The sequence below is a fragment of the Amia ocellicauda genome, chromosome 5 (genome assembly GCF_036373705.1).
Source record: "Amia ocellicauda isolate fAmiCal2 chromosome 5, fAmiCal2.hap1, whole genome shotgun sequence".
Classification (NCBI taxonomy): Eukaryota; Metazoa; Chordata; class Actinopteri; order Amiiformes; family Amiidae; genus Amia; species Amia ocellicauda.
Window position 1 is genome coordinate 25,233,181 of NC_089854.1, and position 12,008 is coordinate 25,245,188.

Here is a 12,008-nt window from a genome sequence, read left to right on the forward strand (position 1 = left end):
TTGTAAACATATATAACTTTATTTTACCATTGAAAATATAAACAATGTTTAGATATTAAAAAAGGCAACACTATATGGTACTTGAACATACATTTCAAATGAATACAAAAATACCACCATCCCAAAACTGATACAAGAGGCACAAGAGGCACAATTGTACTCCTACACACGTTTACATTTTGGCATTCATCTTGTGCTGTGGATGGCTTGCCTTTTTTAAACATAAAATAAAACAAAGCATTTTTAATAGTCTAACATTCATTGTCACATTACAATAAATCAAACAAATGACATGAGCCTGTGCGTCACGCTGAAAGATGATAATACTGACTGGGTGAACGTGTACACTGACCGAAGACATTCAAACTTAATTCAGTGGCACGACTCAGGGGGGGATGTATTGCTCTCCACCCCCATCTCCACACTGACCCCTCTGCTCAGACCGGGCTGTAACTCCAAGGGGTCAATATGGTCCTTCCATGGAACATCCGCCCTGCTCATTGCTGAGGTATGTCCCTTCTGGTTCTTTCTCTTTTTTTTGTCCACAGCAGAGAGGTTTTTCACCAGGTATCTCTTATCGAAACTTTCCTGATGAAAAGAAGAAGGAAGAAAGAAGAAGTGCTCAGTGGTTTCAGTGGTTACGCTCTCAGAGAGACGGCATGCAAGGGCGATCTCAAACACTCACCAGCACAAGTCTGTCCTTCAGTCTCTCCATGGTTTTACGGTTCGCTGTGGCCAAAGATATGTAGGACGTCAGGAGAATACTGTGGAAAGGAATATGGTCACTGACGCCAGCACACAGAGACTGTCATACCTACTGTGTTTCAATTTACATGTTTACATTTTCACCATTAAGGATTACTTTATGTACACTTGGACATTTGAAGTTACATTTTACCCCTGGGGAATTAGTCATTATAGAAGGCATCCCTTGTTAATAAGAGAATCAAAAGCCTTCTTACTAGAAAAATAAATGCATGTCTTACCAGTAAGAGAATAGTGACCATCAACAGCAACTGTTTAAATCTGCACATATTTAACTAATTGAAGACTGGGGAGCTTTATAATTTACTGCAACCATTCCATGGGCAAGACATACGTACATCTCTGTCAACAGCAAGGGGATAGCAAAGGCCTCAGACATGAGGTAGAAAAGGACATTTTTGGCAATTGTGGGTAGGCTGTTCAGACACGTGGCTACCACATTGAGGACTTGGAGACTGCCTTGGAATGGCCCACAGACATCGGAGGGTTGGAACCTGAAAGAGATACTACCATCATAAAGGAGAAACTTGGAGGCATATAAACATGCAGGGCCTTTCAGAGCCAACTAGTTATTAGCACTGTTTGGTTATGATATTTTGAATACATAAAAACATTGCAAGACAAGAGATATGAGCTGCACTAGCCCCCTTTTTACAGAATATTGATTAAAATCAATGGGTGGTCTAACCTTGTAACAGAATTTGTATGGGTAAAATAATGTTGGGCGCCAGGTGAGCATTTTAATCCCACCAAATGAAATAAAAGACCATACAAAAACCAGTTACGTAGAACCCTGTAGCAAAACAATGTTTCTACTCACAGAACCCCCCGTGAAACCCTTTACACCCACATTATTTGGTATTCACTAGCTTAAGATAGGACAATACACTGTAAAGGTCGAATTTATATTTAAACATATCACAACTTTAGGAATGTGCACTTAATCATATTACAAATAACACACAAACATATGTACTATCTATTTCTTACATCTCATAACAGCTCTAGAAATGTGCAAAGTTGCAAAATCACAAGCTAACAAACATATGCAAGCATTAAATAGAATATTTCTTTTAGCATAACAATTCTAGAATTATGTGCAAATAGGCAACATTTCAAAGAGGACACCATGTGCAGATATGCAAAATACCTAGAGACAATCACATAACCACTCTAGACATGGGCAAATATGCAAATCACAAGCAAACATACATATGCAGGCATTGATTAGAACGTTTCAGTTAACATAGCAATGCTAGAATTGTGCAAATTAGCAAACCTTCATAGGAGACACTAATGTCAGGGCAACCTAATACAGATATAAGAAAGCATATATGTACCCACCACAACACAAATAACTGCAACATACTAATATACCCATATGCATCCACCACTCATTGATTGATATTCCAGTTATCCCGTGAACAAAACAAAATCTTTCCCACAGCTGTTTTCTAAGATCCTTATGTCCCACAATACTTCTCCACAGTTCTCCTTGAATCAATTCATAATGTCGATGTTATAGTCTTACAGCTGAGACCGCCGTAGAGATGAACAAAAGAGATTCGTCAATTCCACTACCCTATCATTGATATCCCAACAATACCGCAGACAACCAAACCAACCAAGTCCCAACCGTCTCCTGCCTTCAGTATCCAAAGCAATCACAAACATTCAACACAAAACGGCAAAGCGAAGGCTTCGTTTCAAACCATGATCGACATCTGCTCCGGTCCAAAACTTGAGTGAGCCACAGCGCCCAGCTTTCCCCACAAATGCCAGTGCTGTCTGCCTTCCCAGTCTGCAGCACGCACTCCACACAGTAGGAAAATAAACAGCCAACCAAAGAAAGAACCAAAACTCTCCAGGTTCCAAGTCCTCTTCCCTTTAAGCTTGGTACTTGAACGCTAGAAAACAAAATCTCCACCCACTAAACCAACTTAAATTATCTTCTTTCTTCACTCCCTAACACTTCTCTCTTTCCCTCTTCTTCACATCTTAACAACATCATCATCATTCGGGGATGCGTCTGATCTCTAACTCGTGCGACCTTCCTCAGTAGGACCCAGCCATTTTAAAGGCCATTAAACATAACACGACCAATCAAATGCCGTTAAAGAAATACAATACGGCACAACCTTTTCTGAATCAGTCTGGGTTAATGACAGCCCACAAGGCTAGAGCTTTGCAAGTTGTTCTTTCTATTGAGAAAGGCCTCCTATACATATACCCTGACAAACACAGGATTTCCACACATCGCCCCAACAGAGTTACAGACAGAGTTACCTATTGCAGGGAAACAGAAGTCTCAAACTAAGACTACTGCAAACACTAAAGAAATCCTGGGTTTACAGCTCAAATATGTAGATCTCACCAGTCTTCAAGGCCATCTCTGCTCCTATTCACTATACTAGGATGTTGTTGTTTTTTAATACAGAGACCTGTTTCATGTTATTACAGCCATGACACAGTGGATGACCTAAATTATGACCCCTTCATCTGAAACTGCCACTGGTCAGCTGGAATTACACACAGACAGAAGAGGGACACCACCTGCCTGTGGAAGTGGATGGCCAAGGTAGTCAAAGACATCAGGAGACCCAACAGCAGCATGAAGTGGAACAACACGGAGGAACTGGATGGCCGAAACATCCGCCTGGCTGGCTCACATGTACTGAAGAGATAAAACTGAGGGGAGGAGAGGGGAGGGACAGTTTTGAAATATAGCATGTAAGTTTACCCTGGGCACTACAGGCCCACACTCACCTACTGAACACCAGACTTCAGGCCCACTGGGGAAAATATAAGCCTGTTACTGTATATTGACAGATATACAGGAAAAACAGGTGTTTGGAATTTATAAGAGGGGATCACTCAATTCTGTAGGAAGTGGGAAAAGGGCTGAGGTAGGGGGTGCTGCATTGCTATGGAAAACGACTTGCCTTTTTGAGGTAAAACATGATGATCAGCTTGAGAACGAGGAGAAGGGGCATCAGGGGAGTGTAGAACAGTCCTACCCAGGTGACAGTCTGATTGTACACAATGTCCAGTACGTTCAGCGGGATGAGGAACTGCGGCTTCCCAATCTTCTGCACCAGGCGCCACGAGCACTTTTCCACCAAGTACCTACCAAGATGCATCCGACCAGCATTACATTTCAGCACAGCAGGCCTCTATCAGGCATATATCTTAATGTTTGAAATAAGTATCTACCAGTTCATGGACACCATCAGGTTGTCAAGTTAGACAAGATGTTTGTTCAATTATCATTTAAGACGGCAGTGGAGGTAACTTTGTCCTCATCATGGCATGCCCCAGTTTGACAAGAGGAGGTGTGGCCTCCTTCTGCCAAAGATTGCAGCTCCACAAAATGTTTACTATTCAACTGAGGAAACTGCAGACAAAGTCCACTTAATCTATCCAGACAACTCTGTCGAAAATGTTTTCAGCCACTGTTGATGTTTTTTTTTTTTATAAATATGAAGACATTTTCTATTTCTTCAGTGTAGTTTCATCCATTACCAGGATTACAACAGATCACAACATTTAACAAAATAAGTTGCCTACTTTCTTGTGTATCCAGTGAGGAAAGTGTGCCCAATGCAAGCCAGAAAGTCAAACATCATCAGCTTGTACATCTCCTGGCCAAATACATTTTCCCAGCACTGAAATGTACAAAACAGGAACCAAATATTTTTTGAATTAAAAAAACAGACAGGTATCAGAAAGACATGCATTTTCTAAAATATGTTGCCATGCAACGAGTGTGTACACTCTGTATACTGGAATACCTCTATGCAGACACTCATCCTCCAAACAGTGGTTCATATTCTACATAAGTGGTTCTGAAACTGGGCAAGAGAGTCGTAGAGGGTCAGAGTTCACTTCACATCCTAGGCTTTTATATTCTCACAGATGTGATAGAGTTGTAATTATGAAAATAATGTGAGCAGAACCATTAGTTTTAATACACTTTTTGAATTACAGAGCTGATTGTTTTTTTTGTTTTTTTTTACCCTTTCACATTTGCTACATTGCTTGGATTTTCCTATGCATAGAATCTGCTGACAGAGAAAGAACAGGAACATCCCAAGACTGGCTAGCTTCAGGAAGATGCTCCTGTGGGGAAAAAAGAAAAAAATGAACTTCAGGCCACAACACTAAACTGTTTTTGTACTGTTCATCTTTAAGCTTAGAGCTGAGGGAAGCTGGGAAAGACCCTGCAGTAACAGGAAGAGCTAAAAAACAAACAATCCCAGAGGACTTGAAAGTGGAGGAATAATTCAAGCGATTGTGGTTCAGGACAGGAAAGGTGTTTGAGAATCAGAGAGAGCTGGTATAGTGGTAAGGTGACAGTGATTGACAGCTGGTGAAGGTAGCTGGAAAGTCGGTGAGAGGGTGGGTCATTGTGGAAGGGTGCCTAAGCTGACAGAGGTCCTCACCTCACCAAGGTGATGTTGACCTGGACAGTGAGGGAATACTCCTCAAACTTGGCGATACCGCGGAACATGTGCGGCAGCAGGAAGTTGACGAGGGTGATGGTGATCGATGGGAGGTACTGCAACACGAGGTTGAAGATCCAGCTTTTATCTTCCTAAAAGCAACAGAGGAGGCAGGTCACTGTTTGTCCACCACTGTGTTGGACGTTTGTGGAGAATAATTACAGTAACATCACCCTGTGCAGACAAAAGACTAAGATCCGAAGAATTAATTTCCCATTGGAGACTAAAATTAATTCACTTGAACTGGGCATCTTTCAATCGACATACCAGGGCAGTGTACCTGCGCTGACTGAGTGAACAACAGCACACACTCTACGAAGCCATTGATATTTAAGTTTGAAGACAACAACAAAACAGACTTCTTATAATTGTATGTGTTCTGTGCAAACTGATATGATCACCTGGGGTTTCTGGGAGACCTTGGTGGCAAAGTAAATGAAGGTGAATGCTCCAGAGAGCAGGATCAGGACGACCAAGTTCAGGACGACACGAACAACATAGATCAGAGCCCACTGCTTTACTGTCCGACGAGACACTTGCTGAAGAAATTTCTCCTCCTCCAGATCCACCTACAGAGAGATAGAGGGAGCGGAGGCAGGAGAGAGAGGAAGAGAGAGAGAGAAAAGTACTTGACTGTGAAAGCCTTCTGCTTTCATACATCACTGCCAACACAACATCAAAATGATTCTATGAAGAGGACCGGCATTCAAATGAATGGACTGAAAGTTGAGAGCTGTTTTGTTCCTCCAGAGCTAAGACACAGTGGCACAGTTGACACTAGGACAGCAGCCCCTTCCACACTCACTTTCAGGTCATTTAAGAAGCTGCTCTGTTTGAGCGAGGCGGAGCTGGCATCCTGGATGCAGAAGTCCCAGCCGCAGAACATTTTGTAGCACGTTGTCACCTTGTAACGGTCTGCCAGCATCCATTTCATCTTGTAGCTATTGACCATCCTGTCAAAGGAGTTCAGAGGTACACGTACACAGATACAGACACATCCAGAAATGTATGGAACAACAGACAAACCTCATATCTCTCTTCCAGGTCTCTCATATCTCTCTCACATGGTCAAGTTCACATGGATGCTTTTGGAAGCTCAAAACATGACCAGATGGGCCAGCCTTAACTAAGCTGTCTCACAGCACTTTCTCAATATCCAATGCTTTCCTTTGTTGTAATGTTTTTTACCAAATTTGCACAAGGTTTCATTATGTGACAGTAGCATGGTAGCTATTCGGTGACTGCAGGGAATCAGCATTCGACAATTCAGTACAATGACGGCTGTCTTTCAACTCCACTCCGGAAACACCTTCAGCTGTGACAAAATGTTTAAATAGCTAAGGAATACAAGCTGACTTAGAAGAACAGGGCTCTTCAATGCATACCTTCTCACAACAAAGACCAGACTGACAAACAGAATTACAAAAATGTTGAGCAGAAAGAACAGAGGGATGTTGAGGCAGGCAGTGTCCAGGGTGCCCCTCCTGTAGAATCCATAGAAGAGAGCAGAGCGCCCCAAAATACCCTGTGGAGATAGGTGTGTGTGTAGTTTACTCAGTGTTTGATCCCAGCCTTTTACGTAGCTATGTACTTATGTATACAGCTTTGCAAAATATGTGGAATGGCACAATTGCCCTCTTGATAATAATCCATATCCTTCCATATCTTTCTTATCTTGTTAACTTATTGTTTTATCTAACGTGGAAAGTCAGAGGAGAGTAAACACTGAATATTTGGTATTCAAGTGCAGAAAGTAGCCATTATTTTCAGAGGGATGATTTTTAAATGGAAAGAAAAAGGCAAGATAACAACTTACCGACCCTGAAAAGACATCCAGAAATGAGTCATCTGTATTGCAAGGTTCTACAAGAAAAGATTGTGAAAAATGGTGTTGGATTTAGTACAGTACAAAGAGAGATACTACATTAAATATTAAATATATACAGTTATGTCCATACATATTTGGACAAGGACACAATTTTCATAATTTTGTCTCTGTATGCCACCACAATGGATTTGAGTGTGCTTTAAGTGTAGACTTTCATCTTTAATTTGAGGGTAGTTGCATCCAAATTGGGTGAACAGTGTAGGATTTACACCCATTTTTATATGTGCTCCCCCCAATTTTAGGGACTCAAAAGTATTTGGACAAACTAACATAATCATTAATTAAATTGTGAGTTTCAATACTTGGTTGCAAATCCTTTGCAGTCAATGACTGCCTGAAGTCTGGAACCCATAGACATCACCAGATGCTGGGTTTCTTCCCTGGTGATGCTCTGCCAGGCCTGGACTGCAGCTGTCTTTAGTTCCTGCTTGTTCTTAGGGCGTTTTGCCTTCAGGTTTGCCTTCAGCAAGTGAAATGCTGCTCAATTGGATTCAGGTCAGGTGAATGACTTGGCCATTGCAGAACATTCCACTTCTTCACCTTAAAAAAGTCTTGGGTTGCTTTCGCAGTATGCATCATTGTCCATCTGCACTATGAAGCATCATCCAATGAATTGTGAAGCATTTGGCTGAATCTGAGCAGATAATATAGCCCTACACACTTCAGAATTCATCCTGCTGCTTTTGTCAGTGGTCACATCATCAAGATAACATGCTTCAGAGATGAGGTGGTATGCTTCAGATCATGAGCAGTTCTCTTCCCTTCTCTATACGCTTCTCTTCCCATCATTCTGGAACAAGTTGATCTTTATCTCATCTGTCCATAGGATGTTGTTCCAGAACTGTAGAGGGTTCTTTATATATTTGTTGACAAACTCTAACCTGGTCTTCCTGTTTTTGGGGCATTTGGGACCAATGGTTTACATCTTGTGGTAAACCCTCTGTATTTACTCTGGTGAAGCCTTCTCTTGATTGTTGACTTTGACACAGATACACCATCCTCCTGGAGGGTGTTCTTGATCTGGCCAACTGTTGTGAAGGGGTTTTTCTTCACCAGGGCAATAATTATGCTGTCATCCACCATTGTTTTCTGTGGTCTTCTGGGCCTTTTTCTGTTCCTGAGCTCACCAGTGCATTATTTCTCTTTAAGAATATACCAAGTAATGGATTTGGTCACACCTAACTGGTTGGACTGGTTTGTTTTGATTTCTAAGGCAAAACACCCCAAGAACAAGCAGGAACTAAAGACAGCTGCAGTCCAGGCCTGGCAGAGCATCACCAGGGAAGAAACCCAGCATCTGGTGATGTCTATGGGTTCCAGACTTCAGGCAGTCATTGACTGCAAAGGATTTGCAACCAAGTATTGAAACTCACAATTTTATTTCATGATTATGTTAGTTTGTCCAAATACTTATTTGTTAGTTTGTCCCTAAAATTGGGGGGACAACATATAAAAATGGGTGTAATTCCTACACCGTTCACCCAATTTGGATGTTATTGCCCTCAAATTAAAGATGAAAGTCTACATTTAAAGCACATCTTGTTTCCTTTCAAATCCATTGTGGTGGCGTACAGAGACAAAATGATGACATTTGTGTCACTGTCAAAATATTTATGGACCTAACTGTAGTTTTAAATCTACCTGTAGGACTAGGCCAATGGCACCATAATCATTTTCTCCCCATGAAAGAAAGGAAATGGCTTAACAAAATATTTGAGGTAGAGATAACTAGCCTGTTTAATTTATATTGTTTGTATTTTGTGATATTACATCAATCTGATTAACAAACCAACGCTTCCCATACGCCTACACGTCAACACTTGCCTGGTCTCTGGAAGAGTGTCTCATTTCCCCTTCCAAACAGCAGAACAGGTACCACCAATAACCCCCCAGTGATGAGGCAGTGCATCATGTTCAGGTACACCAAGTAGCGAAGAAATGTAAAATATGACTTCACACCTGAACCAAATTTACCTGGGGAATGAAGAATATTTAACATGCATCTAGACTTTGCATTACACCAATATAATATATAATATACCTCATATCTCATGTGTGGTCCTAAACATAAGCAGAACCCCAACCGTAGCTTGCACTACATTTTGAACTTATCTTCAATGTGAACTTAACCCTGGTCTGAATGTTAAATAACAACAATAAAATGAGCGTGTTGCAATGTTGCACAATTAACAAGCTAATTGGTAAATGTCTGGTGGACAAAATAAATGATGACCCAATTTTTTTCCCAACAGACTGAAAAACGTGGTCGTGCTGTTAGCGCAGAGCTGTCCGCAGGCCCGGCGGCTCACCCTCGATGCGGTGCAGGGTGCTCCTCCACAGCTGCAGGCTCCACAGCGCCTCCGCCAGGTTCTCCTGCAGCCGCCGCCTCGACGTGCGCTGGCTGCGCTTCCACGACTCCCAGCAGTTGATGCTGCTGTGCTGCTGCTGCCGCGCATCCCTGCACAGACACCCAGCACAGCGTCACTCACACGGCATGGTGACTTCAGATGACCCGAGGAGTCAAATGTGATCATCAATTACTTATGCTTCACTTTCCATAACTACCAGAAGATGGCACTGCTGTTCTGACACATGTATCATGTAATGGAAACGACGTCCTCTCTGCCCAAGAAAAACTCTTACACCACAATATTATATTTGCCTTGATTATATTTTCTGCACTTTGCAATGTTTCCTTTGAACACAGTGAGTCGCCCTGGCTAAGGGTGTCTGCTAAGACAGTAAGTAACGATAATATGTGAAGAGTGCTGTTTCAGTGTGTTTGGTTATTATTAATTGAACATAGTTTCTCGCCACTTGTCTAAGATGTATGTGAAAAAACCCACTTCCTTTCATAAAGGACCCTTGCCCCATTTACAATATTCATGCAGTGCAGTTTCTCTGGAGCCAGCTCTGCATTTGAAGGTCTGTGAGCTTGCAATCTTGCAGAACAGGTATAGGCTCAGTGGCAGGCCTGCCCTAGCAGCCAGAGTACCAGTATGCACTGTAAACACAGACTGGGCAGAGACCACACATTGGGCACAGTGTTTTCAGACCCCCTAAAGCCGCTCCCATTCAGTGTCAAAGACAGAAATATTTACCTTCTGGCAGAAACTGTGCTCAATAACACAGTGAAAGGAAGGTCATTGCACTGTTTATCAATTAAAAAAAATAATAGAGAATTAACTGACATTGAGTAGGGGTGGGGTAGCTAATACATTTGCCTTTATCTGTATTTATTTCCTTTATTTTCCCAGCCAACTGGCATTCAAGAGAATGAATGCAGCTTGGGAATAACAACACTGCATAGCCCTTGCATCAGCTACCAACAATGGAACATGTATCATGTGCAAAGTAGGAGTAATCCTGCTTTCCTCTGATGCCATTCCAGACTTCTGCATTCCCAATGACTAGCAAATGTATATAAAGTGCAGTTCACCACATTCATTAACTTTCCAGACCTGGTAACTCTCTTCTCAGTCATGGAGAGGGGGAGTGATCGGAGAGGCTGTTTGGCATCCCATTCTCTGGTGGCGATGGGCCAATGGCTCTCCTCCTCCTCTTCCTCCTCCTCCCCCTCCTCCTTCTGTCTCTCTGCCTCCTCAGCCACCCCAACAGGCTCCCTCTTGCCCGTTCTGCGGCGCAGGGACTTGGAGCTGGGGAGCTGGGTGAAGATGTCGGTCTGGTGGTAGCTGCAGGACTCCTCAGACAAGGCCGAGGCGGTGCTCTCATCTGCATCGACACAGAACGCAGAGGTGAAGAACGAGGGTCTGCTCAACTGCCTCGCTTTCTGGAAACTACAGTTAGCAACTCATCTCCCTGGGCGCATTTTTGGGGTGAAGATCATATTGTCATATTGGATTTCTTCCTCCATAAAGGGGTCAAAAGGTGGCAAGTGAGAAGATGGTAACAAATTGAGGCACTGTGGAAAAAAACTGACTCAACCCAACAGCTTGCAAATTTAGTTTTTGTTTCAAAGAGTTATGTTCAAAGTATTTATTCAAATGCTACATCCATGGATTAAGCCTTCTAGGTGACCTACTGAATCAGTTCAGCAAATAACTGATTTTTTTCTCAATAGGCATGTTGATTAATTTCCAGCCATAAAATCAGAGAAATCCTTCTGGATCTGAAATCTGAGTTATTTTCAACAGAAACACTTACTGACATTCTCTAAGATGGAACCGGTTACAGAACCCTACTACTTGCTTATTTTTTGCTTCATGCCATGCCAACACATTGCCAAACAAAGAGTGTGTTCTTAAAATTAGTCTTAGCAAGTGACAGTAAAATGTATTTATACTCTAAAGGAGATGGGGAGGAAATCAGTTGCTTCTATAGAGAAAAGAAAACAGTGCTGGCAGTGAAGCAGGAAGGAAGCACAGAAGACCTTAGCTGTGCTCAGATTGGCGGTGGTGCAGAGACGAGAGTGTTTACCTGATACCAGACGCAAAAACTCCACGTCCCCACAGGGGGTCAGCTCCATGGCTCTTCAGTGCTGGGGTCTCACGGGTCCAGAGAGGTGGGGATTTCTTGGATCTTCTGAAGTGGACATAGCCAGGTTACAAAAATACAGCACGCATAGCCTGCGTCACTGGGCTGCAGGTTGCTGCCGTCATGTGACAGGAAACAGATGGGGTGGGGGAGGGGGGGGTAATTTCTTCCTTCTCTTAAGTGTACGTCTTTATTTTGATGCAGTTTTTAGACACAATGCCGTGACATACTTAATTTCTCACTTTCTCAGCACTGCAGCTCAGGAGGACAGTTAAAGGCCCGGAGTCTCAGCCTACAGGTAAGATGGGGTGGAAGTAACCTCATGGTTGCCTTTGACTGTGGGCTGGTGGGGTAGATAC

At 42.6% G+C, this 12,008-nt stretch overlaps 2 protein-coding genes across 5 annotated transcripts in view; one reads left to right on the forward strand and one right to left on the reverse strand.

The window, feature by feature from the left end:
• tmc8 (transmembrane channel-like 8) lies at positions 1-11,732 on the reverse strand. 2 transcript variants are annotated; one of them, XM_066704542.1, is made up of 16 exons: positions 11,593-11,732; positions 10,617-10,887; positions 9,465-9,613; positions 8,980-9,129; positions 7,084-7,130; positions 6,653-6,792; positions 6,073-6,220; positions 5,669-5,836; positions 5,208-5,359; positions 4,782-4,884; positions 4,333-4,430; positions 3,708-3,891; positions 3,323-3,453; positions 1,104-1,259; positions 686-764; positions 1-588 (listed from the first exon to the last, which is right to left on the reverse strand). In XM_066704542.1, exons 1-16 carry the CDS (start codon positions 11,639-11,641, stop codon positions 373-375), a joined length of 2,241 nt encoding a protein of 746 aa, XP_066560639.1. In that variant the 5' UTR covers positions 11,642-11,732; the 3' UTR covers positions 1-372. The 2 variants fall into 2 exon arrangements, with proteins under 2 accessions (XP_066560639.1, XP_066560640.1); XM_066704543.1 differs by lacking the exon at positions 4,782-4,884 and having other exon boundaries at positions 5,213-5,359.
• tmc6b (transmembrane channel-like 6b) overlaps positions 11,604-12,008 on the forward strand; it is a 23,147-nt gene continuing 22,742 nt past the window's right edge. The window contains exons 1-2 of one of the 3 annotated variants that reach the window (XM_066704536.1): positions 11,604-11,677; positions 11,900-11,947. The gene's annotated coding sequence lies outside the window, so the exon portion shown is untranslated. Of the gene's footprint in view, positions 11,678-11,815; positions 11,948-12,008 lie in introns of those variants that run through there. The other 2 variants (XM_066704535.1, XM_066704540.1) reach the window with 2 other exon arrangements.

What these genes read in the sequence shown, in the direction of transcription:
- tmc8 (XM_066704542.1), bottom strand. Translation starts at nt 11,641, where the DNA reads ATGGAGCTGACCCCCTGTGGGGACGTGGAGTTTTTGCGTCTGGTATCA. An exon ending in GACACTCTTCCAGAGACCAG is followed by an intron (nt 7,131 to 8,979) that starts GCAAGTGTTGAC and finishes CTTTTCTTGTAG; the next exon opens with AACCTTGCAATACAGATGAC. An exon ending in GCTTCTTAAATGACCTGAAA is followed by an intron (nt 5,837 to 6,072) that starts GTGAGTGTGGAA and finishes ATCTCTCTGTAG; the next exon opens with GTGGATCTGGAGGAGGAGAA.